Here is a 27,139-nt window from a genome sequence, read left to right on the forward strand (position 1 = left end):
CCCCCGCGTAGCCCGGGTGCCCGTTCGCTGTTCCCATGTCCCCCAGCGTCACCCCCGCGTCCCTCTCTCCCCGTGTCCCCCTTTCCCCCCTCACGGCGCCCCAGCCCCGCCCCTCTCCCCGGACGGCGCACGCGCGTTCCCGCCGCCGCCCGCCCTCCCCCGCGCACGCGCGGTGCGCGCCCCCGGCGGTGCGGGCAGGCGGGCGGGGGCCGGGGCGCGGCGCGCGCACGTCACGGCGTCGGGCGCGTCCCAGGGAGCCGCGCGCGGCGCCGGCCCTGCCCCCAGCGCGCCCCGCGTTCGGCCCGAGCGGAGCGGAGCGGAGCGCTGGGCTCGCCCGCTCCCCCCGGCCCCCCGCGCCGCCCCCGCCCCGCGGGGAGCGAACATGCTCCTCCGGCTCCCCGAGGCCGCCGCCGCCGGCGAGTGAGGAGCCGCCGCCGCCGCCGCCCCGGCCCGGCCCGGCCCCGCCGCCCGCCCGCCCCGGCCGCAGCCGCAGCCGCCCCGCTTCGCCCAGGCAATGACAGCGGCTCCGGCCCCGTCCCCGCAGCAGATCAGGGACCGGCTGCTGCAGGCCATCGACCCGCAGAGCAACGTGAGTACGGGCCCCGCGGGCCCCCGCCGCTCCGGGCCGACCCCCGCCCGCCGCTCCCGCCGCGACGCCTTTCTCCCCCTCCCGGGGCCTCCGGGGCTCCCGCCGGGGCCGCCCCGGTCGCCGCGGAGCCTCCTGTGCGGGCGGTAGCGCGGAGCTCCCGGCGCGCCGTCCGCCCGGGGTCCCGCAGCCGGCGGCGCCTCCCGCCCGCGCCCCCCGGGCCGGGAGCTCAGGGCCGCCCCGCTGGGGGCTCCGGAGGCCGCTCCCCGCCCGCCCGGGGCCGCGGCCGCCCCCGCCCCGCCGCCGCTCGGCGCCCCGGGCCCGGCCGGTGCTGCCCGGCCATGCGGCGGGCGGCCCGGCCGCCTCCCCACGCCAGGCCGCGGCTCGGGCGCGGCCTGCAGGGGGCTCTGGGCCGGCCCCGCCGCCGCTCGCCGGGACCTTCCGGGGCGCCCACCTGTTCCTCGGGCCCTGCGGCCGCTCCGGCCGCGACCGGGGGCACCCCGGGCTGCGGGGACGCCGGGAGGGCTCCGGCGGTGGCTGCGGGGCTCTGGAGCTGCTCCAGCACCGAGCAGCCTCGGTCTTCGCTTTTATCCCTTCCTGCAGCGCCGTAATGAGCTTATGGGCTCCTTCTGGGATGTGGTGTAAGCACAGAAGTCAGCGTGTATTTTACCTGTAAGTGGCCTTAAGCGGCGGTTATCCAAAGGATCATTTGCTCCTTTTAAGGGTTTTTTGGCTCATCCGAGCAGTTCTCCGCTTAGGTGTTTATTACTGTGAGAGGACTGCAGGGCCCTCAATCTGTCCAGTTTTTGAGTCTTAGATCAACATTCACTGCCGCAGGATGCCGAGGTGGGTCTGTCTTGGCCATCTGCAGTTTGTGGGGGCAGCCTCTGGTGCATCAGGCTGAATGTCTACGTGTTATTTTAGGGTGAAATGGTGCTTTGGTTCCATCAAAGTCATACCTGCTCCTGTCCGAACAAGTGCTTTTTTGTGATAGACCTGTATCAAAGTGCTAAAGTAGCCAATAAAGTTATTGTCATTTGGAACCCCTCCCGGAGCAGCCTGCCTGTGTCATGGGGACTGAAGAAAAATCACTCTGGCCTTGTAGGTTCTGTAGAACTCCCTGGGCTGGGCATCTGAGGGGAGCTGCAGTGTTACACATTGGAGTAACAGTAACAAATCCTGGTGGTAATTGTGAGCTGTTAAATGTCAGCGTTGTCTGAGTTTGCAGTACTTTAACGTGGATCTTGCTGAAATGTCAGTTAGTGCACTTCATGAATCCTGTTTGCTCTGAGCTCTCTTTCTGTGGCTGCAGATTTTTCACTCTATGCGTGAGACCGAGTGCCAACCTACTTTAATAAAATTCTAGCAGATCTGTGGTGTCTTTTGACTTGAGAACTGTCAGCTGCAGTGGTTACCCTAATTCTGGTGTTACTTTGTCAGACACTGTGGCTGGGCAGAGGTAAGCAGCCAGGAAGTCATTTTTGTGATGGATACTCTTCCCTTTCTCCACACGCTGATGTTTCAGGACGCTGTTGTGTTGTGAGAGGACCCAAAATAACCAGGCAGCTCCCTGCTCCCAACAGGTCAGTAGCCCCTTAAATTTAGGAGTGATGTATGTTAAATTATAATTCTACATACTTGATACTTATCCAGGGCAATAATCGGTGGCAGAAAAATCAGCCCATTGTTGCAAAGTGCCTGTAGGCAGGGTCTGTCTTCCAGTTTAACCTTTTCTTGGAGGAGAGCAGAGATGGTGTAGCTGGGGTTCATTGTGCAGGCTGAGAGCTCAGACTCTTGGCTCCAGAGCACATGGAATACGTGGTGGTGTTGACTGTTCACTACCTGGCACGTCACTGGCACAGAGGGAAGAAAAACTTACATTTTGAACACCCTTAAAAAGCAGATTTTGAGTTTAATCACAGTTGGGCACCATCATGAGAGTACAAGGAGCTGCTGTGCTGTTTTCCTGCTGGGAGAGTCAGTGCAGCCATGAGCTGCTGGGCCTGCAGGGACTCATGGAAAGCTCCAGCTGCTTTCTGCTGGCTCTCAGAATCCTCTCCTGACAGCATTACTTGTGTTCAAACCTACAGCAGACATTGTTGCCACTGACTTCCTCATTTACCAAGAAGGTCAAGCTTTGAGGCCTAGATTTAATTCAAGTTTTTCAGTGTGTGTGTTTCTGGAGAAGGTGAAACCTCAGGTGGGCAAAACCAGTCCAGTTCTCTGGGGCTGAGGAGGGAGAAGATTGTTGGTTCTTCATGGTGCTTTACTTTAGGGTCTGTAAATTTAAGCTTCACTTAAATTCCCTAACACAAACTGCCATTGTGGATATTTATTCTGAGTGGTTAGTTGGATCTTGGTCAACTCACAGGTGAAAAAAAAAACCCAGGACATAAGTTTCTCTACCTCTGTTGGGTTGAACTGGTCAAAAGAATGGTTTCCCCAAGCTTGCAGAACCTGCTGGCCTCAGGAAATCATCTCCTGTGCTGATTGTTCATCTCCAGCTGCTCCAGAAAGCCCTGCTGACTCGGGAGCAATATTGAATTTACACACGTTTAGCACTTGAACCTCCTCTAGTAATTGCTGCAGAATGTATTTATAACTTAGTTTCTCACACTTAGAGGTTACCTGTGTAAATTCTGAACTATTTCAAAGGAGACCTATAAGAAATAAGCTATTTTTAAAAGAACTTACATCATCCTAGAAGCCAGCCGGGATGTCTGGTATTGTGTCTTCATTTATTCAGCCTTTTCTCCTCGAGGAAACATATGGGCAAACCACTTCTGCTCCATGACCTAAGCACTGAGTACCAGCATCACTTTCCTTCCAAGGCTTCTGGGAGAACATAGCAGGAGGTGGAGGAGAGCAGGAGTTCTGTTCTGTGAGGTCTCACAGGGAAGATGTTCCTTGGTTCTGGTGGGAACAAAGCTGAGAAACCACCCCTTCAGAACCCCTTTGCCTTGGTAACTCGTGCTCTGTGCTGCTGGGGGAGTTTATTCCCTGATAAAAGTCAGGAATAATGAAAAGTGTTGATTTTTTTTGCTCTGTGGACAAGCCTGTCGTTTCCAGCCAGCTGCTAGAATTGTGCTTGCAATTAAATGGTTCCTCATGCTGAATATGTAGCAATCTGTTCCTGTTTTTAAATATTAGATAATAACTTCATTATTTGCCATTAGTACCCCTCTGTGACACAAACCCAGCTTTGGTTTGAGTGAGAGCCTGCATTGTGTGCTCCCTGTGAGCTTGGGCTTGGCTCTAACTCAGCCTGTGCTTCGTGCAGTACCTCAGGACCTTCAGCAGTGGTCCATGGCCTCAATTATTAATAATTAATTAGCCTGTGTGTTGGAATATGTTGGGTGGTGCATTGGCACGGGCTGATCTCCCAGCTGGCACAAATTGCTTGGTTAAAGATGCTTTAAAGGCTGTTTTCTCTGTTGGTTTTACCAAGGTGCAGGAGGCAAAACCCCCCTCACCAGTACTACAGGTGCTTTCCAATAGTGTCCTAAGAAGGTGTAATAAAATAAATGCAATAAAATAATAAATAAGTGTAGAAATCAGGGGAAGCTGCTGCTTCACTTCCTGAGGGTCCCAGAGATTTCTTTGGGTGCAGAAGTGTTCTGTGTGGGCGAAAGTAGACTAGGAATGGCTCTTGCTTGAGCTTTATCCTTTTCTGTGAGCCCTAATGAGCTTAGCAGTTTTGAGGGAGGTGCAGAGAACCTGTTGTACCTCTTGCCCTCTTTGTCCCTTTCCTCACTTGCAGCTCATCTCGTTACAGCCTCACATTTTGTGCAGGAGGGCAGCAGGTTGTTCCAGGTGTGTGACAAAATCCAGGGGTTTGGGGAGCATTTCTGAATGTGCAAGGTCTAAAGTGTTGTTATCATGTCAAGCTTTAGTTTCAGATAGAGATTTGGGCCTGACGGAGAGAGTCCCATTGCATTCAGTTTTTTAATGATAACTTTAAATGAGATCTGTATTTCCTAATGCTCTTTATTATAAACACTTGGATTCACTTGAATTCACTGTGTGGGGGTGGTGATGCAGTTGGTTTGAATATTGCTTGTCCAGTTCTTTCTGAACCAGCTTATTTGGTTTAGTGGCAGTGCAGGCTGTCACTTCTTGAGAGGAGTTGGAGATTTAAAAACTTCTAATTTACACAGTGCCCCTTGTAGCAGTGAGACCATTCTGAACTTTGAGGCTGCTGAGAAAAATCTGAGTGAACAGAGATATCAGAGAGGTCAAAGCAAGGGGAATGCCAGACTGCTTTTCAGTTGTTAATTCCTTGAAACTCCCCAGGTTGCAGTGATGATGGCAGTAGTAATTTGCTCTGAAGCTCTAATTTGAGTGTTTGTTTCGGCAGCAGTGACAATTTAAATAACACCCACTTCTTATTCCTGCTACACACACCCATTTTATGTGCACAGGATGGTGTGGTGAACTGAACCGAGGAATTGATCAGGGTTTAAAGAAGAAAAAAAGCAATATATGGATCTTTTCCTAGGTAGTTTTTGATGTAGCTCAATTATTTGATAAAATTTCTGGTGCATCACAAGTAGTTTTGGCAGCAGAATTGGGTCTAAAAGTGTTTAAGTGAGTTTGGAAGCAGCAAAGAGCATCCTGTGAGGGTGGGGAGGCTCTGGATCCCTGGAAATGCCCAAGGTCAGGTTGGACAGGGCTTGGGGCAACCTGGGACAGGGGAAGGTGTGGGAGGGGGATGGGATGGGATGGGATGGGATGGGATGGGAGGGGATGGGAGGGGATGGGATGGGATGGGATGGGGTGGGATGGGATGGGATGGGCTTTAAGGTCCCTTCCAGCCCAGCCCAGAGTGTGATCCCGTGAGGAGTGGAATGCTGCTGCTTCCTGGGTGCTTCCCTGCTGCCTTGGGAGCTGCAGGAGGGAGGTGCTGTCACCTGGAAAAGTCAACCACGCCTGTCTGGGTTTTTTGAGGTGACAGTGGCTGCCTTCTGGTCAAGTTGCACTTGCAGAGCCTTTTTTTGTTGCTGTCACTTGCGTGTGGCTCACAGATGTCTGGAATTATCCTGTGTTTGTGGGCATGCAGCAATGCAGGGGCTCTGAATGTGTCCTGGAATAACTGGGAAACATCTTCACAGCCAGCCAGGAGGATGCTCCTGAGTGCAAGTCATGAGTGAGCTCTGCAGCTCATGGGTAAACCACCACCTTCCACTAAAGGCTGTGTGGACAATGCTCCAAATGATCAGAAATTGGATTGATTTGGCTTGAATCCCTGAAGCTGCCATTGGAGCTGGGAGAGCTGCTGGGATCACATCCCCACCTCCAGCTGTTGTTGATCCCTCCCTTGTGCTGCCCCAAGCAAGGAACTCACCTGGCCAAGCCCTGCCTGAGCAGGGGCTCCTCAGGGACCCCTTGCCATGGCCCAGCTCCTCCTGGGCTCACAGAGGGGAATGTGTGGCAAGGAGAGGTCACAGGGGTGGTGGCAGCTCAGGCTGTCCTAGAGCAGCTTGAGCCCCCTCACATTGTCAGGCTGGATCATCAAAAAGCTTTTAAAATCCAAATGATAAAACTTTGCAGCAAGCACCCATCTGCACGTGCTGTGAGTCCTTGGTAGGAAACAAACCCTGAAGCTCAGAGGCTGCAGGGAAGGAACTCATGAAGACATTTTTATTGCTGTAGCCATGAAACAGTTCCTGAATGGAAGAACCAGCTTTTTGTAGGGAATATAAATACAGGGAACAACCTCTGGCAGTCACCAGGAGCCACAGCTTGGAACAGGCTCCTTCCAGGAGAGAAGTGCAGGAACAAACTTCCCAGAAAGCAGAGGGGCTGTGGTTGGTGCTGCTCTGATTGGGGGTGTTCTGGACCCTGTGTGAGGCCATTGGAGTGCACCTTGGCACACCTTGAGCCAAGGGAGCTGAGCTGAGCTGCCATCCTGGGCATGGGATGGGCATGGGATCCTGGATCAGCTCCTGCTGCCAGGGCACTGGAGCCTGGCACCAGAGGGGCCTCAGGAAAACTCTGCAAAGCTCCCACTGCAGAGGGACCCAAGCTGTGCCTTGGGAAACAGGAAAATTTTCAGCTCAGAACTCTGGGGCTGGGCTGGGAATTCCAATTTGTCTTTTTGGGGTGGTTTCTCTGATAAGTTGAGGTGAGCCCAGTTTAGGGGTGGTAAGCTGGGCATGGGTGCCTCTTTTTGGGGTTTTGCTGTGGCCACAAGACATCAGCACTGTCATCCTGGCACCTTTGGCTCCCATCAGAGCAGCTCCACTGCAGCTGAAGCTTTCTCTCCCTCTGAGATCCTTTCCCAGTTTCTTCAAGAAGCTGCTGCAGGTGACAATTAGGGTTTTTATTTTTTTCAGGAACCACAAAAGTTTCAGGAGAGGGGAAGGAGGAATTGATTCTGCCTACTGCAGAAGTTTGATGTTAGTCAAGATTCACTGCTTTTAAGGCATAGTTACCCCAATTTATTAAGCTTGGAGTTAATTTTAACTTACTATTAAATTACTACTTCAGTGTAGTTTTTTTTACATAAAAACATGTCTGTTTTGGCTGATAATATTTTGCTGCTATCTCTTCTCACCAGTTATGTGCTGATAACACCAAATATACTCCTTAGGTCTGTGTAATGTGGGAGGATGTGGCCCCACTTTTACACTTGGTTTTTAAAGAAATAATTTAAGGTAAAGGTAAGTAAGTACCTCATATTCAATTTAATGTAAATGCAGGTTTGTTTATTCAGTGTTCTAACAGCTAAATTACTCTTTCTGAGGGTAATTCATGCTTTTGGTGTTTGGAATAATATTTAAGTGCCAGCAAATTGCTTTAATTTGAGGTACAATCTGCTCAAACTCTGCAGAGAATTGGTGTTTTCAGGGGCACGGCTTTCACAGGGCAGCCATGCATGCCCGAGTGCGATTGTTAATATCAAAGTGTACAATTTTCAGCATGTCCAAACAGTCAGTGGCAGCAATTTCTGCTGAGGAGTCACTGGAAATAAAACACAATTAGCAGTGTTTTAGTGAACAGTTTCTAACCCAGCAGCTGGGGAGGAGGGATCCTGCATCCAAGGGATTCAGGGACATGCTCAGCTGGGCGTGTTTTCAAACTTGGAGACTGCAGAGGTGGAAGTCTTGTCTCAGAGTGACAGCCAGTGCTTCTGTGAGCTGCTTTCTCGCATAGTTTCCATGCAGGATCAGCTTGCAGAGTACAGCTCTGGAGGCTTTGATTTGTATTTTTTTTTAAGGAGTGTAAAGCTGTGGAAGGTAGAGGAACGTGGGGTTTTTTCCCAGGTGGTGATGCACAGTTATAAATTGTCTTTGGTGAACAAATTTGCAGCACATCTACAAATGGCTGGAACTCAAGGCATCACTTTCTGAGCATGTCAGTACAAAAAACTCCTCGTGCTCTGAAAATTAACTGCAGCAGGAACTTGTCATCCTGAAAATTCCAGGAAAAAGTATTATTTCAGTATTTAATGCTTGGAGAAACCACAGTTGATTCTTGAATAGAGTTGAGCACGGTGAGGTGGAGGAGGAGATGCAAGGGGTGATGTTTCAGAATTCAGATTTCTTTGTGAGATTGAGTGCCTGCAGCTGATGGATTTGGATTGATTTGGATTGATTTGGATTGATTTGGTTTGGACCCCTGTGCTTACACTGTTCAGGAGCCTGGCTGTGTCCTGGAAAACTCAGGGTCCCTTTGAGGAGGAGTTTGTCTGTCAAAATTGGTGCTTTGGGGTTCTGACTTGGTGTTCTCTTTGCTGGGCTTTTCTCTATATAATTTGGCATCCTGAAAGTTCCAGGAAAAAATAGTATTCTAATATTGTATTTAATCCTTGGAGAAACCACTGTTAATTCTTGAATAGAATTGAACACAGTGAGGTGGAGGAGAAGATGCAAGAGGTGATGTTTCAGAATTCAGATTTCTTTGTGAGATTGAGTGCCTGCAGGTCATGGATTTGGATGGATTTGGATTGATTTGGTTTGATCCCCTGTGCTTGCACTGCTCAGGAGCCTGGCTGTGTCCTGGAAAACTCAGGGTCCCTTTGAGGAGGAGTTTGTCTGTCGAAATTGGGGCTTTGAGGTTTTGACTTTTGTGTTCTCTTTGCTGGGCTTTTCTCTATATAACTTGGCATCCTGAAAGTTCCAGGAAAAAATAATATTCCAATATTTAATCCTTGGAGAAATGTTATATAAATTCCAGTATTTAATCCTTGGAGAAACCACAGTTGATTCTTGAATAGAGTTGAGCACGATGAGGTGGAGGAGGAGATGCAAGAGGTGATGTTTCAGAATTCAGATTTCTTTGTGAAATTGAGTGCCTGCAGCTCATGGATTTGGATTGATTTGGATTGATTTGGTTTGAACCCCTGTGCTTGCACTGCTCAGGAGCCTGGCTGTATCCTGGAAAATTCAGTGTCCCTTGTCTTTGGGGAGGAGTTTGTCAAAATAGGAGATTTGGGGTTTTGACTTCTTATTCTCTTTGCTGGACTTTTCTGTATATAATTTGACATCCTGAAAGTTCCAGGAAAAAATAATATCCCAATATTGTATTTAATGCTTGGAGAAACCACAGTTGATTCTTGAATAGAGTTGAGCACGGTGAGGTGGAGGAGAAGATGCAAGGGGTGATGTTTCAGATTTCTTTGTGAGATTGAGTGCCTGCAGCTGATGGATTTGGATTGATTTGGATTGATTTGGATTGATTTGGTTTGAACCCTGTGCTTGCACTGCTCAGGAGCCTGGCTGCATCCTGGAAAATTCAGTGTCCCTTGTCTTGTGAGGAGGAGTTTGTCAAAATTTGGGCTTTGGGGTTCTGACTTCTTATTCTCTTTGCTGGACTTTTCTCTATATAACTTGGCATCCTGAAAGTTCCAGGAAAAAATAGTATTCTAATATTGTATTTAATCCTTGGAGAAACCACTGTTAATTCTTGAATAGAATTGAACACAGTGAGGTGGAGGAGAAGATGCAAGAGGTGATGTTTCAGATTTCTTTGTGAAATTGGGTCCCTGCAGCTCATGGATTTGGATTGATTTGGATTGAACCCCTGTGCTTACACTGCTCAGGAGCCTGGCTGTGTCCTGGAAAACTCAGGGTCCCTTTGAGGAGGAGTTTGTCTGTCAAAATTGGGGCTTTGGGGTTTTGACTTTTGTATTCTCTTTGCTGGACTTTTCTCTATATAACTTGGCATCCTGAAAGTTCCAGGAAAAAATAATATTCCAATATTTAATCCTTGGAGAAATGTTATATAAATTCCAGTATTTAATCCTTGGAGAAACCACAGCTGATTCTTGAATAGAGTTGAGCACGATGAGGTGGAGGAGGAGATGCAAGAGGTGATGTTTCAGAATTCAGATTTCTTTGTGAAATTGGGTCCCTGCAGCTCATGGATTTGGATTGGTTTGGACTGATTTGGATTGGTTTGGATTGATTTGGATTGATTTGGATTGATTTGGTTTGAACCCTGTGCTTGCACTGCTCAGGAGCCTGGCTGTGTCCTGGAAAATTCAGTGTGCCTTGTCTTGTGAGGAGGAGTTTGTCAAAATAGGAGATTTGGGGTTTTGACTTCTTATTCTCTTTGCTGGATTTTTCTGTATATAATTTGACATCCTGAAAGTTCCAGGAAAAAATAATATCCCAATATTGTATTTAATCCTTGGAGAAACCACAGTTGATTCTTGAATAGAGTTGAGCACGATGAGGTGGAGGAGGAGATGCAAGAGGCGATGTTTCAGAATTCAGATTTCTTTGTGAAATTGGGTCCCTGCAGCTCATGGATTTGGATTGGTTTGGACTGATTTGGATTGATTTGGATTGGTTTGGATTGATTTGGTTTGAACCCCTGTGCTTACACTGCTCAGGAGCCTGGCTGTGTCCTGGAAAATTCAGTGTCCCTTGTCTTATGAGGAGGAGTTTGTCAAAATTTGGGCTTTGGGGTTCTGACTTCTTATTCTCTTTGCTGGACTTTTCAAGACAGGCTGCCAAGGGGCTTAAACCTCACTGGGGCTTTCTGAGCTGGAAATTGAGAGGTTTTTGCCCCCAGGTTAGAGATAAGCAGGCCAGGTTGGAGCTGCCCCATCCCTGGAGGCGCTCAAGGCCAGGGACAGTGGAAGGTGCTCCTGCCCAAGGCAGGGGATGGAATGAGATGGATTTTAATGTCCTTTCCAACCCAAACCACTCTGGGATTCCACAATTCCATATTCTGTATTTAAATATTGAAAAAACGCTGCTGAATCCTGAGTTCTCTGCTCCTGCCATGACCCCACAGGGCACTTGGCTGGAGTGGAGCTGCTTTTACAAACCCTGAGCTGAGAATGCTCCATTCCCACCTTCCTTTATTCCCCAGCCAAGGTAGAAAAGGGAATTTTGTTTCCAAGGAGCTGCTGAGGATGTGCCAGTGGCTGGAATGGCCCAAAATCCTCCGGGATTGCTGAGGGGCTTTGCTTTGCTGAGAGGTGACATCGTCCTGAGGTGACAGCCCTCAGGGAACAGCGGTTTGGAAATGGCTGCCTGGCAGCAGTGTCGAATGCAGAGTTTGGACAGCAGTAATTCTAGCAGATTTAAATTGATTTCAATTGATTAGCAGATTTAAATTGATTTCAATTGATTAGCAGATGTGTAAATTGATTTCAATTTTTTTCCTTCCACATCCATAAAATTTGTTCGTGGTGGGTGCTGACAAGAATTCAGTATTGGGAACAGTTGTTGGAAGGATACAGTGACTTCTCCACAAACTTTCTCAGTTTGTAACACTTATTTTTCTCAGGTTTTGTGAACAAACACACCAGGCCTAAACTCTCATGAGCAGTCACATGAGTATCTTGCATTTCTGTGTGATTAAATTAATATATTCCACAAAGAATTCAACATTGTATTCACCTCAGCCTTCTCTATCATTTAAGGAATCAGCTGAGAAACTTGCCTAGAAATTTGAGGAAAGTTGGCCTGCAGCATTTAAAGTACACTGGGATGGTTTTACTTTTTAAAAAGAGTGAAAATTCTGTGTTGTGGGGACATTAGTAGGGCCTTTCTGCATTGCACTCAGATATAAACTGCTCTCTGTTAGCAGCTCTAAGGGATGGATAAAATAATATTTAATAAATATCAATAAAGGGGTTAATAACAATATGTAATAAATATCAATAAATGGATGAGTAATAAATATCAATAAATGATTAAATAATATTAAATAAATATAAATAAATTATACTTTAATAAATATTGAATATTTATTAATTATATTTATTGAAATATAACTTAATGAATATTTAATAAATAGTTAAGTATATGGGTAGATACTTTAAGAGATAGGCAAAATAATATTTATTGCAATATAATTTAATGAATATTTAATAAATAGTTAAGTATCTTAGCAGACACTTTAAGAGATGGGCAAAATAATATTTAATAAATAGCAATAAGGAGGTGGGTAAAATATTACTTAATAAATATTAATAAAATGATCAAATAATATTTAATAAATAAAAGAAATTATATTTTAATAAAGACACTTTAATAAATATTAAAATAATTTATTTAATAAATATTTAAAGTGTGTGAGTAGGTACTTTAAGGGTTGGGTAAAATAATATTTAGTAAATATCAGTAAATGGGGTTAATAATAATGTTTAATATATAAAAATAAAATTATTAAATAATAATTAATAGTTATAAATTATATTTTAATAACTATAATTTAATAAATATTTATTTAATAAATATTTCAGTACCTGGGTAGATACTTTAAGGGATGGGTAAAATAAGGGGAGGTACCAGCAGTGAGTTCAGGTGAGTTCCTTAAGCAGAAAGCCCCAAGACGAATCAGAAGGGGCACATTTTAAGGCTGGATTTTCTCCATATTCTGTATTATTCTGCCTGAATAATCACCCAACTGCATTTCTGGCTCGTTGAAGTAGCACCAGTTGTCCCCGTGACTTTGCACAGCAACCTCATTTTCTGGCTCTCTCAATTTTGAAGCAATCATTTTGGACTTCAGTTCGTGGCTTATAATAAATAGTAACTCCCAAGATTTGTCTGGTTGAAGTTTCTGTACAGGAGGAAGAGGAGGAGAAATGATTTTCCTGTAGAAAAGGAAAATTTATCATAGTTTGGTGTGGGGTTGAGGGGTTTGAGGGTCAGTGTGAGGTGGCTGAAATGGTGACAGAGCCTGAGTGGGGACAAACTTTGGCATTTTTGGGGTCACATGGAGCACAGTGCTGGGCAGTGAGGTTGGAAGTGTTGAATTTTTAGGTCTTTTACAAAACAATTTTTAGGTCTTTTACAAAACAAGCCGTTTCCTAGGGTTACCTGTATGGATCTTTTTGAGAGGACAGTTCTGAATTGCTGCTCTGAGTTTAGTTTGGAGTAGATGGGAATGGTGGGATGTGATTGTGCTCCTTGAGTGTGTCCTGCAGTGCTGGAAGGGACTCCCTGTGTTCCTTCTGGACTTGTCTAATCTGCTCTTAAATCTCCATCGAGGCTCAGGAGACTGTGCAGAGATTATTTGGCAGCTCACTGGTTATTTCTGTATGCAATCTGTATAAAATCTATGCAGTATTTGTCTTGTTGCAAATTAGGCCACTGAGCATAAAAACAGTTGATTAACATTTCTTTATTATGACTAATAACTCAGAGAAAGGTTTATTTCAAGCTTCGTGTGTCTCTTTGCTATTTTTTTTTCAATGTGGTATGAAATGAAAAGTTCAGCTTTATGTTAAGCATGTTTTCAAAGCATGGTTATACTGCTGTCCTCTGACCTGCTCTTGGTGTATGTTCTTGCACTGCTGCAGTTTGATATAAAAATGGAATTCCAGCTGAATTTGATTCCTCTGCCGTTCATTACAACTTGGAAAACAACACCAAATTGTCTTGATTGTAGTGTGCTGTGGTGGATGCCACCAGGAGTGGCAGTGGCTGCCTGGGGTTTTGCTCCGTTCCTTCAGCAGGAATTTTTACCAATTAAATCTTATTTCTTGGAGCCTCTTTGGCTAAAATCAGGCTAATTAATTTTTATTTGTCCACCTTCACAGTCTGGTGGGGTGGGTTTGTTGTGGGGTGTGGAAAAAGAATTGAGGGGATGATATTGCAGTGAATCTTTGTAAATCTGCAGCTCAGGGCTGGCACTGCAGGCACGTTTCCTATGGACTTACACAAAATGTTTAGTAACTGTTGAAACCAACAGGTTTTTCTTTCTGTAGTAACAAAAATGTCTTTCAGTTGCTGGCTAATAAACGTGAATGGAGAAAAGTGTTTCACTGTTGCTGTTTTCTGTTTGCCTTCAAGACATTTTCCTGTAGCACAGGGAGCTGGGGGTGTGCCTGCTGTTCATAGTTTGTATTTTACTTTTTACCACCCCTTGTACCTCCTCCTCCAGTGGATTCTCCTTTTGTTGGGTGGTTTCTCCTGCCTGGGGTTTGTTCCTGCTGAGCTTTGGGTGCCTCCCTGGGGATGGGGAGAGAGAATTGGAGAATTTCTCCCTGCAGAGCTGGGATTTGTGTCTGGAGGCCCTTTGTGCCCTCTTGGCTGCTCTGGTGTCTGCCCAGCTCAGGTTTGTGCATGGGCACTGCTCAGGGAAAGATTTCAGCTCCACTGGTTCCTTCACACTGCAGAATTGTATTTCTGACCTTCCTCTCGTTTGCTGATCCTGCCTTTGTAAAGCACATACAGGAGAGTATCTGTATAATCTTAATTTGCCATTAAATTAAGCCTCAGTACGAATAAAATAGATGTAGATTGGTTTGATTCTTTAAAGTAGACCTGGGAGTTGGAAATCTGGAGGTACAGATGATGCTTCCTGTTCCTGATCACTCTTTGGACTCTTCTTGGTGCTCAAGGAGCATTTTATCTCCCCCTTGTTTTGCACCAAAAAATTTCTGATCAGTTTTCAAAGCATGAATTTCTCTGTCATAGATGATTCTCCAAGTGAATGAATTATTGAATTATTTTCAACCCAAATAATTGATTCCTTCATGTTTAAAGATGTGTTTTACCAAGTACTATTAGAAAACTGGCCTCTACCTTTAAAAATAATTTTTGTGGTACTGGTTAATGTTGGAGCTTTGCTTGGCAAACTGGCTTTCAGACATTTTCAATAGTGTGAGCAAAGTAGTATTTGGTGTTTTACCAAATAGCATTAGAAAACTGCCTTCCACCTTTAAGAATATTTTTGTGTACTGGTTCATATTGGAGCTTTGCTTGACTTTCAGACATTTTCAATAATGTGAACAAAGTGTTATTTAGTGTTGTACCAAATACCATTAGAAAACTGCCTTCCAGATTTAAGAATATTTTTGTGTACTGGTTGATATTGGAGCTTTGTTTGGCAAACTGACTTTCAGACTATTTCAATGTGAGTAAAGTAGTATTTAGTGTTTTACCAAATACCATTAGAAAACTGGCCTCTAAGAATATTTTTTGTGTACTGGTTCATGTTGGATCTTTGCTTGGCAAACTGACTTTCAGACATTTTCAATAGTGTGAACAAAGTAGTATGTTGTGTTTTACCAAATACTATTAGAAAACTGGCCTCTACCTTTAACCAGTACACAAAAATTATTTTTAATGTTGGAGCTTTGCTTGGCTAACTGGCTTTCAGACATTTTCAATGTGAATAAAGTAGTATTTAGTGTTTTACCAAATACCATTAGAAAACTGCCTTCCACCTTTAAGAATATTTTTGTGTACTGGTTAATGTTGGAGCTTTGCTTGACTTTCAGATATTTTCAATAATGTGAGCCAACTAGTATTTAGTGTTTTACCAAATACATTAGAAAACTGCCTTCCAGATTTAAGAATATTTTTGTGTACTGGTTCATATTGGAGCTTTGCTTGGCTAACTGGCTTTCAGACATTTTCAATGTGAGTAAAGTAGTATTTAGTGTTTTACCAAATACCATTAGAAAACTGGTCTCTAAGAATATTTTTTGTGTACTGGTTAATGTTGGATCTTTGCTTGGCAAACTGACTTTCAGACATTTTCAATAGTGTGAGCAAAGTAGTGCATGGTCATCTTTTTGGTATGTTGTGTCTGTGAATAGTATCTGGTGTTCCCTATCTTTAGACAACATCATGTCACACTGGGGCTGGGGGGAACTGTTAATAGATCAGCTGCAAGGGAACTGAACTAAATACCAGCAGGTTGTAACCTGAATTCCAGCTTGGTGTGTTTGGTCTGTCCCTTTGAACAAATGACACGACAATTTTCTGCTGCTGTATGTGTATGATCAGTGTCTGGTGTCTCATAGTTCCTCCACAAAATGCTAAATAAACTCTGCACTGCTGTATTGCTGTTGTCACATTTAAATAAAGCCTGCTGTGAATAGCAACTTTTCTCTCCTCACTTCTTATTCTATATTTTAGATTATTGTGAAGTGGGTTTTGTACAAAAGCAGTGGTGGGGCAGGGGTGCCATCACCCCTGGCACCTCTGACAATCAGCTCTGCCTCCCCAGCCACATTCACCTGCAACCTGGGATGTTCTTGAACATTTTCCTGCACTCCCTGAGGAGATTCATGGCCCTGGAGCAGGGGAAAGACAAAAAATGTTCCTGTGAGCTTCTGTCTGCCACCAGAAACTCCAGCTTGTCAATGGACACCTGGATTTGGGTTTGTAGGAGTAAGAGATCCCTGGGCCTCCCCAGCAAAATTCCCCTTCAATCTGGGATGTTCTTGAACATTTTCCTGCACTCTCTGAGGAGATTCATGGCCCTGGAGCAGGAGTAGGACAAAAAAAGTTCCTGTGAATTTCTGTCTGGACCTACTGCCACCAAAACCTCACGCTTGGCAATGGACACCTGGATTTGGGTTTGTAGGAGTAAGAGATCCCTGGGCCTCCCCAGCAATATTCCCCTTCAATCTGGGATTTTCTTGAATATTTTCCTGCCCTCCCTGAGGAGATTCACAGGAGCAGGGAGAAGACAAAAAATGCTTCTGTGAAATTCTGTCTGGAGCCTGCTGTCACCAGAAACTCCAGCTTGGCAATGGACACCTGGATTTGGGTTTGTAGGAAGAAAAAGATCCCTGGGCCTCCCCAGCAATATTCCACTTCAATCTGGGATTTTCTTGAACATTTTCCTGCCCTCCCTGAGGAGATTCCATGGCCCTGGAGCAGGGGAAAGACAAAAAATGTTCCTGTGGATGTCTGGACCCTGCTGTCACCAAAAACCTCCAGCTTGGCAATGGACACCTGGATTTGGGTTTGTAGGAAGAAAAAGATCCCTGGATCTCCTCAGCAATATTCACCTTCAATCTGGGATTTTCTTGAACATTTTCCTGCCCTCCCTGAGGAGATTCACAGGAGCAGGGAGAAGACAAAAAATGCTTCTGTGAATTTCTGTCTGGACCCTGCTGCCACCAAAACCTCACGCTTGGCAATGGACACCTGGATTTGGGTTTGTAGGAAGAAAAAAGATCTGTTCAGTCTCCCACAGTGTCTCCACTTCTCTGCTTGCTTCTGTCACACTGCTTGGTGCTACAGGTGGGACAATGTCGCAGAACTTTCTCTGAAAATATAAAAATTTGGATATTTATGGATATTCTGATGGAGTAGTTGAGTATGATGGGAAATCCATTCTCTGCAAAGCAGTGTGCTGTGCTCACCATGCCCGTGGTGGAGCCAGGCTGGGATTGTTGTGAGTTCTGATTTCAGGAGGGTTGATGGTGTCACACTTTGGTTGTAGAGGATTGTCAGTGATGGGCAACTCCAGGCCAAGTTTAAATATCCTTTAGAAACTTGTGAAAGCTCTAATGTGGCTCAGAAGGATGATGTTACTGTATTAAATGATGCCTTTTTGAATTTTGTGGTTGAAAAGAGCCTTTCTGCCTGAAAGGCAGGGATCTGCATGAACAAGGTGTTTTGGAATTGTGCATTGAGTTTTTCATGTTGCACAGAAAGAGCTGCTCCTTCTACTCCAGGTAACTCAAAGCTGGTTTGTCATTTATCACAGTCTAGTCAGGCATGCAGAAATCTTTGAAAACATCCCTGTGAAATATTAAAAAAAGAAAATCCTTGCTTTATCTGAGTGTCTGCAATAGGAAATTTCTGTGACATTTGTTTTTCAGGCTGTGTGAGAGAGTGCAGGCTGTGCTGTGTGTGCAGGCAGGGCAGGAAGGTGCTCTGGGGGTGCTCATGTTGATTTTGGGGTCTGGGCTGGTGTGTAAGCAAAGGAAGGGAATCAAAGATCCCACAGAAAACATCCCAGCACCTGGAAGGGGTGGCAGAGTTTGGATGGGTGCTGAATTTGCTGCTGCTTTCAGATTTCCTGTGGAAATGGAACTGGGAGGGAACAGCTCAGCCTTCCCCAAAACCCCTCAGAACTGCTGGGTAACACCTGAAATCAGTCACTGACTTACCCCTGCTTTAGAAATGCTGAAATAAGATTAAAGTAGCAGTTAAGAAAAGAAAATTGAGCTTCTTGATCTTTTCCTGAGAGTTCAGAAACCGCTGCTTTTGTCTGAGGCTGGAGTAGAAGCATTCAGTGCTTAACTTGGAAAAGATCTCAGCAATAGTGTGGCTGAATGGCTGGATCGCTGAAGGAGCCTTGCATGGAATAAATAAGATTTGTTTTCTGTGCCTGTCATTAGGGTTGGCTGGAAAGGATTATCGTGGATGACTCAAAGCAGATGTTCTCAGTAAACTTTGAGTGAATTAGTGTGTGTGCCCTCAGTGCTCTCAGCATGGGAGAGTTTGGAACACCTTATCAATTCCTTATCAATTATTTGGAGCTGTTTGCTGCAAGATCCTAAATGGGGGTCCTGGAATTGTTTTGGGGGGTACTAAGGGGTTGCAGTGTGAGCAGAAAAAGAAACTAAAATGTGAATTCCTGAGTTGCTGACCTGGGGCTGCTGAATTCCCTGTGCTGCTCTGCTCCCTTTACCTGTTCTGTTCCCAATAAGCATCTTCAGTAGCTCTTTGTGTTAATAAATGATCATTTCTGGTGCTGCTCAAAGCAGCTTTGCTAACATTATTGTCACTTTGGTTATGTGGCAATGCATGAATTTTATTGTTACAGTTGGTTTAAGGTGAATTGGTGTGCAGGATGGGTGTGCTGCTGTGAGCAGGTGATATTTGAGGTGTTTTAGGAGCTTTGTCACTGTATTTAACTGCACTACAAGAAATTTCATCGTCTGTGTTATTTTAAAATAATCAAATATGATTTTTACTATAAGCTCCTCTTTATGGCACTGCTACCTTGATCTTATTTCAGCATTTCTAAAGCAGGGGTAAGTCAGTGACTGATTTCAGGTGTTACCCAGCAGTTCTGAGGGGTTTTGGGGAAGGCTGAGCTGTTCCCTCCCAGTTCCATTTCCACAGGAAATCTGAAAGCAGCAGCAAATTCAGCACCCATCCAAACTCTGCCACCCCTTCCAGGTGCTGGGATGTTTTCTGTGGGATCTTTGATTCCCTTCCTTTGCTTACACACCAGCCCAGACCCCAAAATCAACATGAGCACCCCCAGAGCACCTTCCTGTGCTGCCTGCACTCTCTCACACAGCCTGAAAAACACACAAGGGGAAGGGAGGATGAGTTGTTAAACGTGCTTGAACATTTTATGTATTTATTTTCAAAGAATTGAGCTTCCCTACAGGTCAAACACAAGAGAACAGGAGAGGAGCTGGTGGCAGCTGTGGGGTGTGAGGGGTCGGTGCTGTGCTCAGCAGTTGCTCGGTGACAGCCCGTTCTCGGTTGGTTACAATGTGTGAGGGCTCCACAAGGGCCGGTTTGTGTTCCCGCAGGGGCTGAGGGGGCGAGGCCGCTCTCGGTGCCCGGGGTTGGCACCGCTGTGCCCAGGGCAGGGGGGGGATCCGGGCTGGCACTGCGGCCAGGCCGGGCCGGGGCAGCTCCGCTGAGGGCACGGCTGGGGCTGGCAATGCCTGAGCTGGGTGTGCGCGGCAATGTGGCGCTTTCCCCATCTGCACCTGCTGATAAGGTGAATTTTGCCATCTTTTTTTGCCATCTTAATTTGCCATCTTTTTTTGCCATCATAATCTTTTTTTGCCATCAATTCTTCATTTAGGAAATGAATATTTGGTATCAGTTTCCTCATCTTCACCTTCTGATAGGCCAGTGACTCATTTTTTTATAATCAGATTTTTATGTAGATAATGAATATTTGGTCTCACTTTCCCCATATTCACCTTCTGATAGGCCAATGACCCTTATTTTGCCATCAATTCTTCATTTAGGAAATGAATATTTGGTATCAGTTTCCCCATATTCACCTTCTGATAGGCCAGTGACCCTTTTTTTTTCATCAGATTTTCATGTATAAAATGAATATTTGGTATCATTTTTCCCATCTTCACCTTCTCATAGGCCAATAACCCTTTTTTTTTTTGCCATCAGTTTTTCATTTACGTAATGAATATTTGGTCTCACTTTCCCCATCTTCACCTTCTGATAGGCCAGTGACTCTTTTTTTATCATCAGATTTTTATATAGATAATGAATATTTGGTATCATTTTCCTCATCTTCGCCTTCTCATAGGCCAGTGACCCTTTTTTGCCATCAGATTTTTATAGAAAATGAGTATTTGGTATCACTTTCCCCATCCTCACCTTCTGATAGGCCAATTACCCCTTTTTTTTTGCCATCAGTTTTTCATTTACGTAATGAATATTTGGTCTCACTTTCCCCATCTTCACCTTCTGATAGGCCAGTGACCTGTTTTTTTTGCCAGCATTTAGATAATGAATATTTGGGGATTACCAGTAACTGCAAAAATAATGTAGTAGTTAATGGTGTGTGCAACAGAGCCTTTTTCACTCTGGTAATTCATGGTCTAAAATATGTGGTGGGAAGGAGAGTATCGTGTTAAAAATATTTGTGTGGAAACTCCCAGAATTGAGCTTTAACTGTTCTAAGGGCTCTGGTTTTAAAAAGTGAAAAACCAACCCTGATGTTGTGTATTGCTTAAACTGTGGTGCTAAATTGTCCTTCCTGGGCTCTGAGGGCAGGGCAAGGGTTGAAACATGGAATAAAGTGCACTGAAGTGAAATAAAAACTAAAATATATAGAATATATTCTATATAATTCTATATCAGAATAGCTGCTCTTGCTGCTCTAAAAGTTAAGCAGAGTTTTACCAGGCCTGACCTCATGGTAGGGCTTTAAATATCTGCAGAATAAAGAAAGAACCAGGACAAATTAATTCATCTTTGGCCTGGAGTTGGTTTTACACCCTATAGGAGTTGGAATCATTCAAAGCCTGCATGGACTTTAAATATAAATTTGATAAAATTGAATGTAAAAATCAGGACAAGTGTTTGACCACTAACCAGGTATCTCCTAAATAACACAAAAATTCTAAATAGCATTTAACAGTCCTAAAGGGATGGATAAAATATGGTGTGAGCCCAAGGATTTCTGAAGGGAGGAGATTTCAGCTCCTGGTGTTCCCGTGGGATCTTAGTGCAGGGCTAGAACTGACTTGGAAAAACCAATTCTTACACAAATCAGTGTTTTAACAGAGGGGTTGTGCTGGGAGGGCAGAGCTGCTGGTGATGATGATGATGATGATGATGATGTTTCAGGATGATGTAGGATCCCTGCAGAGGTTCTTGCTGTGAGATTTTTCTCACATGCACTTCACATCCAGTTGAGTCATAAATGCAATTAAGCAATAAATGAGACTGTGATTCAAGTTTTCCTTTGCTTATCTTTTAAATCTGTCTCCAAAGGCGAATTAGAAATTCCAGCTTTCAGCTCTCTTAACATCAGGTAATGGAAAGAAGGATCTCTCTATAGGATCATAAACTGGTGTGGGTTGGAAAAACTCCCCAAGATTAAAGAATCCAACCCAGCAGTGCCATGTTTGCCCCTAAAACATGCAGTGTGTGGTTTCTGATGGAAACCATGGAAATCACCCATGTGCTGAGGATGTGACCAGAGAAGCTGATCCTGAAGCTGATCCTGGAGCTGATCCTGGAGCTGATCCTCGCCTCCTGAGGGGATGTGGGGTTGTGCAGTTCCTCCTGCCCGTGCCCAGCCCAGCCAGGGGTGGCTGATGGGCTGGGGACACCTGCTGGGCACAGCCCGGCCAGGGAGGGAGCTGCAGGCTGGGCCTGCTGTGTGCAGAGCAGGAAAAGTGGGGTTTGCCATCAGGAAAATCAATTTAAATGATTCTGGGAATGGAACTGCAGAGCAGAGCCCTGGGTCAGTCTGCAGTGAGGTCTCAACTCCACATTTGCCACTGCTGCCCCTGCTCTTGCTCCAGGTGTGCCCAGTTATTCACTGATGCTTTGCACAGGGGTCTCAGAACTTTGTTGCTCAGTTTTATTGCCACTGTTTCCTTGGGTTTTACATAAGAGCGTGTTTGTTACAGCTCCTGCAGTTTCCAACTAGGTCACTAAAAGTGTCCTTGTCCCTATTCCTTGAACAATCAGCTCCCTAAAGCCAGACAGTCTGATAGCAGTTTGTGATTAATGCTCCCAGCAATTATAAAGTGGAAGGTCTTAAATTACATTTGTTAACTAAGACCAGTACATGAAACATGAAGTGACTTTGTCTTCCTTGTTGCAGATCCATAACATGGTGGCAGTGCTGGAAGTGATCTCCAGCCTGGAGAAATATCCCATTACCAAAGAGGCACTTGAGGTATGTCACCCTCTAAACATGATTTTTTTATATGTATAAAAGGACTTTTCCTTGCCTTTCTCATTTCCATCAGAGCTTTTTCTGGAAACAATAGATGGATTGCAAAGGATTCACAATTAAGATATTATTTTGTCATCTAGCTGAACACAGGGATCCTTTCTGGGCCCAGATCAGTATTCTGGGCAGCACAGTTCCTGTTTGTGCAGGCCACTACATTAATCATCACTTGCCCCTGATTAATTCTGTTGCACTCAGCAATATCACCCTGCACTTGTGGTCACCTTTGTAGACATTTGGTGACAAAGCACCTAAAATCTGAACCAGGAAAATCAATCTTAAATGCAGTTAAGCAGGTTTCAAGGCCTGATATTTGTGGTGAGGTCAGGTGTAGGGAGAGCTGAACTCTCACTGGTCACTTGTAGAAACAGCCCGAAGAAGTTTTATGGCTGAATTAGAGATTTCTTTTTCACTCTTTGTATTGAAATTAGCGGTGTTCTTGCTTTTAACTGTTGCTTAATTACAACTCCGCCTGTATTTCAACATATCTGTGACAACAGGTTGCATATTTCTCTCACAGTCTGGTCTGTGTTCTCCTTTGAAGTACTTTCCTTAAGAAACCTGACTTGTGGAACAATTCTTTGTTTTCAAACGTGCTTTGGGAACAATCAAACATTTCCTTCCGCTCACGAAACCACCTTGGGACTCCCTGGGAATGGTGCTTAAATGGCTTTTTCATGCATTTCCACAAGGCTGGAGAGTGAAGGGAGAGGAGAGAGGTGGAGGAAAGAGGTAGGACACAACTCACACCTGGTAGTCAGGTTTGTCAAATGGAAATCTTTATTGTTAACAAGTTGCTGTGACAGGCAAAGATCCTGGAATTCTTTTCTCTTGGCTCTCTCTGCAGATCTTTTACTTCCCTTGTGATAAACACACACCTTTGGGTGCTGCATTTCCCCTCAAATCTGAACCTGCACCTTCATTCTTATGGGTTTTCCTCATTAAAAAATTCCTTTCTGATGTTTTCCCAGTTCTCCTGCTTTTACCAGGGAATAAAGACAGCGTGACTTGAAACCTCAATTTCATGTGGCAGAGCACTGGACTAATCCTTTCCAAAAAGATTAACTCAACCCTTAAATCTTTAGTGTTTTTAACCAGGTGTTTCTCAGCATTACAAAGCAGAACCATTCCTTAAGAATTTTGCTTGGAATGATGTTTGTAAAGCACCTTGTCTGTCTTTGTAGGAAACCAGACTCGGGAGGCTTATCAATGAGGTGAGGAAGAAGACATCCAATGAGGAACTTGCCAAACGTGCCAAGAAATTGCTGAGGAATTGGCAGAAGCTGATAGAACCCGTAACCCAGAGCGAGCCAGTGCCAAGGGGGCTGCCCAACCCGCCAGGATCAGCAAATGGAGGTGCCCACAACTGCAAACCAGACTCGCAGCTCCCTGCTGTGCCCGGCGCCAAGCCCATCAGCGAACTGAAAAGCAGGAATGACATCCAGAAACTCAATTCTCCAAAAACAGAGAAACTGGGAAATAGGAAAAGGAAAGGTGATCACAGGGACGGGCATCAGGGCCCTCCTCCCCCAAAGGTCTCCAAAGCTAGTCATGAAGTATTACAAAACTCTTCACCCCCTCCAACCAATGGGATTGGAGGTAGTCCTGAAAATTTTCCTAGTCCTGTAGACATAAACCTCCATGCAGGGCCTGAAAGCAGCAGGACAGATCTCAGTGAAAACGATAAACACAATAAGATCCCAGTAAACGCTGTCAAACCTCACACCAGTTCTCCAGGACTTGTAAAACCGTCAAGCACTTCCTCGTTACTAAAGACTGCAGTGCTTCAGCAGCATGATAAATCAGAAGAAGCCACGGGCCCCCACCAGCCCAAGAGCCCACGCTGCTCCTCCTTTAGCCCCAGGAACGTTAGGCATGATACTTTTGCTCGGCAGCACACCACGTACTCACCAAAGGATTCGATGCCCAGTCCGTCTCAAAGGTCTCAGCTCGCGGACGCCGCGCCGGTGCCGTCGCCGCCTCCATCCCTGATGCAGCCATCCACACCTCCCGTGCCAGCCAAGAGACTGGAGTTCCCTGCCCAGGCGGCCCCCGAGGTGGCACAGCACTGGCAGGAGCAGCAGGGAGCCCCCGAGGGCCAGCACAGGCACACAGCAGGGACACTTCAGCAGCACACGGCTCCCGGCTGCAAAGGCCACCCCGGGGAATCGCACACGGGCTTCCCACAGGACGCTTCCAGAATGGACAGTGACGATGCTGCTTCAGGGTCTGATAGCAAAAAGAAGAAAAGGTACCGACCCAGAGACTATACAGTCAACTTGGATGGGCACGTGATAGAAGGGGGTGTGAAACCTGTGAGGTTAAAAGAGAGAAAACTCACTTTTGATCCCATGACAGGACAGATAAAACCTTTAACACCGAAAGATCCTTTGCAGGTAGAAATCCCTGCACTAACCGAACAGCACAGGACAGAAACGGAAAAGCAGGAGCAAAAACCCAACCTGCAAAGCCCCTTTGAACAAACGAACTGGAAAGAGTTGTCCAGAAATGAAATCATTCAGTCATATTTAAACAGACAGAGTAGCTTGCTGTCCTCATCAGGAGTACAGACTCCAGGAGCTCACTACTTCATGTCTGAGTATTTAAAGCAGGAGGAAAGCACTAGAAAAGAGGCTAGAAAGACTCACGTTCTAGCTCCTAACAGCAAACCTACAGACTTGCCTGGGGTCACCAGAGAGGTCACGGGCGATGACCTCGACAGAATACGTGACCACAACTGGCCGGGCGTGAACGGTTGTTATGACACACAGGGTAACTGGTATGATTGGACACAGTGCATATCCTTAGATCCACACGGGGATGATGGGAGATTGAACATCCTGCCTTACGTCTGCCTAGACTGAGAGCAGTCCTGCTAAGCACGCTTTTCCCACCTGCACTTAGCAGAACTGGCAGACACTGATGCCACTTCCAGCTGGAGAGAGCCTCCTGTCCTGGACAAACAGGCCCCACGAGCAGAGGGGGGGAGGGAGCTGGGCCTTTTCCAGCTCTTTCCTTTAAATTCTCCTTTTTGTGAAATGCTGCTACCAGTTTACTAACAATTGCAAAAGGAAGGCATACGAAGGTTTGATCAGTTGAGTTTAAAACTCTTATAGCGAGCCAGCTATAAAAAGTGTTAGTCCCCAAGAAGTGAAGAGGATTTCCAGCACTTTCTGAATGCCGGAATCTTATTACAGGCAGGTACAGAGAAAACAAAAAAAAATTGTGGAAGTTACCTTAACAAAATATGCATCTATTTATTTGACTTGATTTGGGTTTTTATTTGGCAGTGAGATATTCGAGAGACAATGTGCAAAAACTGTAGTTTTATTTCTATCACATCTCTGAAACATGATTGAGTTAAGAGTCATGTGGTACGGAGATTGGGTTTTAAACAGCAGGTGTTGCACTGCAGGCTGGGCCACCAGCTTCAGCTCAACATTCCATAGGCATCCACATATTTTAGTCTGGTTTCAGTTTAAATCCAGTCTCTGAGAAATGCTGCAAAAACTAGATGTTTAACGATATTTTTTGATCCCACCACCACCAGCCAAATATTTTTCCTCCTTTTCCCTTCCTGCAAACTTATAGGTAAAAAAGAAAAAAGACAAAAAAAACAAAAAGACAAAAAGAAAAAAAAAAAAAAAGAAAAAAAATCACCTTTTTTAGAATCTAAATGTAATGAGGGTGCTACAAGTTTGTAACTGTACTGTGAGAGGGAAAAAGGAAGCCTGTTTGTATGCTGGAAATATACTTGTTACCATTCCTTTAGATATTGTTTGCCTTATGGATATCCATCATAAACGCAATTTGCAAAAACAAAGAGCCTTAGTGAATGTACAGTAACTAGACTTCTGTGTTCCTGGGATGCAGAAGGGAGCAACTTTGCTATTTGGTCCTTTAAGTGGACACGTTGTGATATAAATGTGGAAATAAAAAAAATTTGCACAAACCAGTTTGTGAATTATTTATATACACACTCCACTCGTTTTTCTGCCCTAAGTCTGCTCAGTTCAGCCCAGCCAGGGGAGCCCTGGCACCAGGGACCCCTCAGAGCAGGGAGGTGGAGCTGAATCCCTTGGACACTGCCCCAGGGAGAACAGGAATGTCTTCCAAGAACCTCGCTGTGCTGTCCAGTCACACAGGGTGGATCTGTTTTAACTCTGGAGACTGATAACCCAACTGCTGATAATGTACCTCAAAGTCTAAAGAGATCAGATTTCATCTTTGTAATGTTTTATTCCTGTTTGTTACAGTGCTTTCTGAAGCAGCCTGGGGTGTAGAAAGTGAAGGATTATTTCTATTAACTGTAATTGCTTTAATATTTGGGACTGTGCTGTTTGATGCAGTCCCCACTGTTGGGTTTTTGTTCAGGGGGTTGGGGAGGGGACACTATACCAAAAATATTCCTGGGTTTAGTGATGTTAACTCTGTTAACTCATCTGTGCTGGAGGTGAGCCCTGGCAGGAGCTGTCAGCCTTTGAGGGTAGAGTGAAGCTCTTCCCTGATTTTTCAAAGGAAGGTGCTCCTGGCCAGGCCTGCATGGTGTTGGTTCATTCCCTGGAATACAACTGATGAAGTCTGGTTTTATTTTTAAGTCATTCTTGTTCATCATTTATGATCTGACTGTTACTGAAATGTGTGGGTATCTCAGAAATAACAATGTCTGTGTGCTTCCATTTCTGAAATCTGAGGTCTGAGAGTGAAACCAGAAGTGGTTACCAAAAAAATGCATCCAAGTATATTTTCAGTTTACTTCCATTTTGTCCTTCTGCAGTTGCTGAGGTTGAGCAGTGTGGTTTAGAGCTCCTGTCCTGCAGCTCAGACTGGATGGCAGAGGGCTAAGCTGCTGGTCATTTTGGAAATGCTTAAGTTTTGTTTATGTAAAAAAAAAGTACTGTGCATCTTATCTCCTCCTGCCCTTCC

At 45.2% G+C, this 27,139-nt stretch overlaps 1 protein-coding gene across 1 annotated transcript; it reads left to right on the forward strand.

Annotated features, from left to right (window-relative positions):
- The first annotated feature begins 224 nt into the window (after positions 1-224).
- On the forward strand, positions 225-25,498 carry MED26 (mediator complex subunit 26). Its single transcript, XM_074529053.1, has 3 exons — positions 225-589; positions 22,082-22,156; positions 23,398-25,498. Exons 1-3 carry the CDS (start codon positions 515-517, stop codon positions 25,075-25,077), a joined length of 1,830 nt encoding a protein of 609 aa, XP_074385154.1. The 5' UTR covers positions 225-514; the 3' UTR covers positions 25,078-25,498.
- The last annotated feature ends 1,641 nt before the right edge of the window (positions 25,499-27,139 follow it).

Source organism: Zonotrichia albicollis, chromosome 29 (assembly GCF_047830755.1).
Source record: "Zonotrichia albicollis isolate bZonAlb1 chromosome 29, bZonAlb1.hap1, whole genome shotgun sequence".
In the NCBI taxonomy this organism is placed as follows: domain Eukaryota; kingdom Metazoa; phylum Chordata; class Aves; order Passeriformes; family Passerellidae; genus Zonotrichia; species Zonotrichia albicollis.

Excerpts from the sequence above, each read along its gene's own strand:
- MED26 (XM_074529053.1), top strand. The coding sequence starts at position 515 with ATGACAGCGGCTCCGGCCCCGTCCCCGCAGCAGATCAGGGACCGGCTG. Across the intron at positions 590-22,081 it reads CCATCGACCCGCAGAGCAAC|ATCCATAACATGGTGGCAGT; the intron begins GTGAGTACGGGC and ends TCCTTGTTGCAG. Across the intron at positions 22,157-23,397 it reads TTACCAAAGAGGCACTTGAG|GAAACCAGACTCGGGAGGCT; the intron begins GTATGTCACCCT and ends CTGTCTTTGTAG.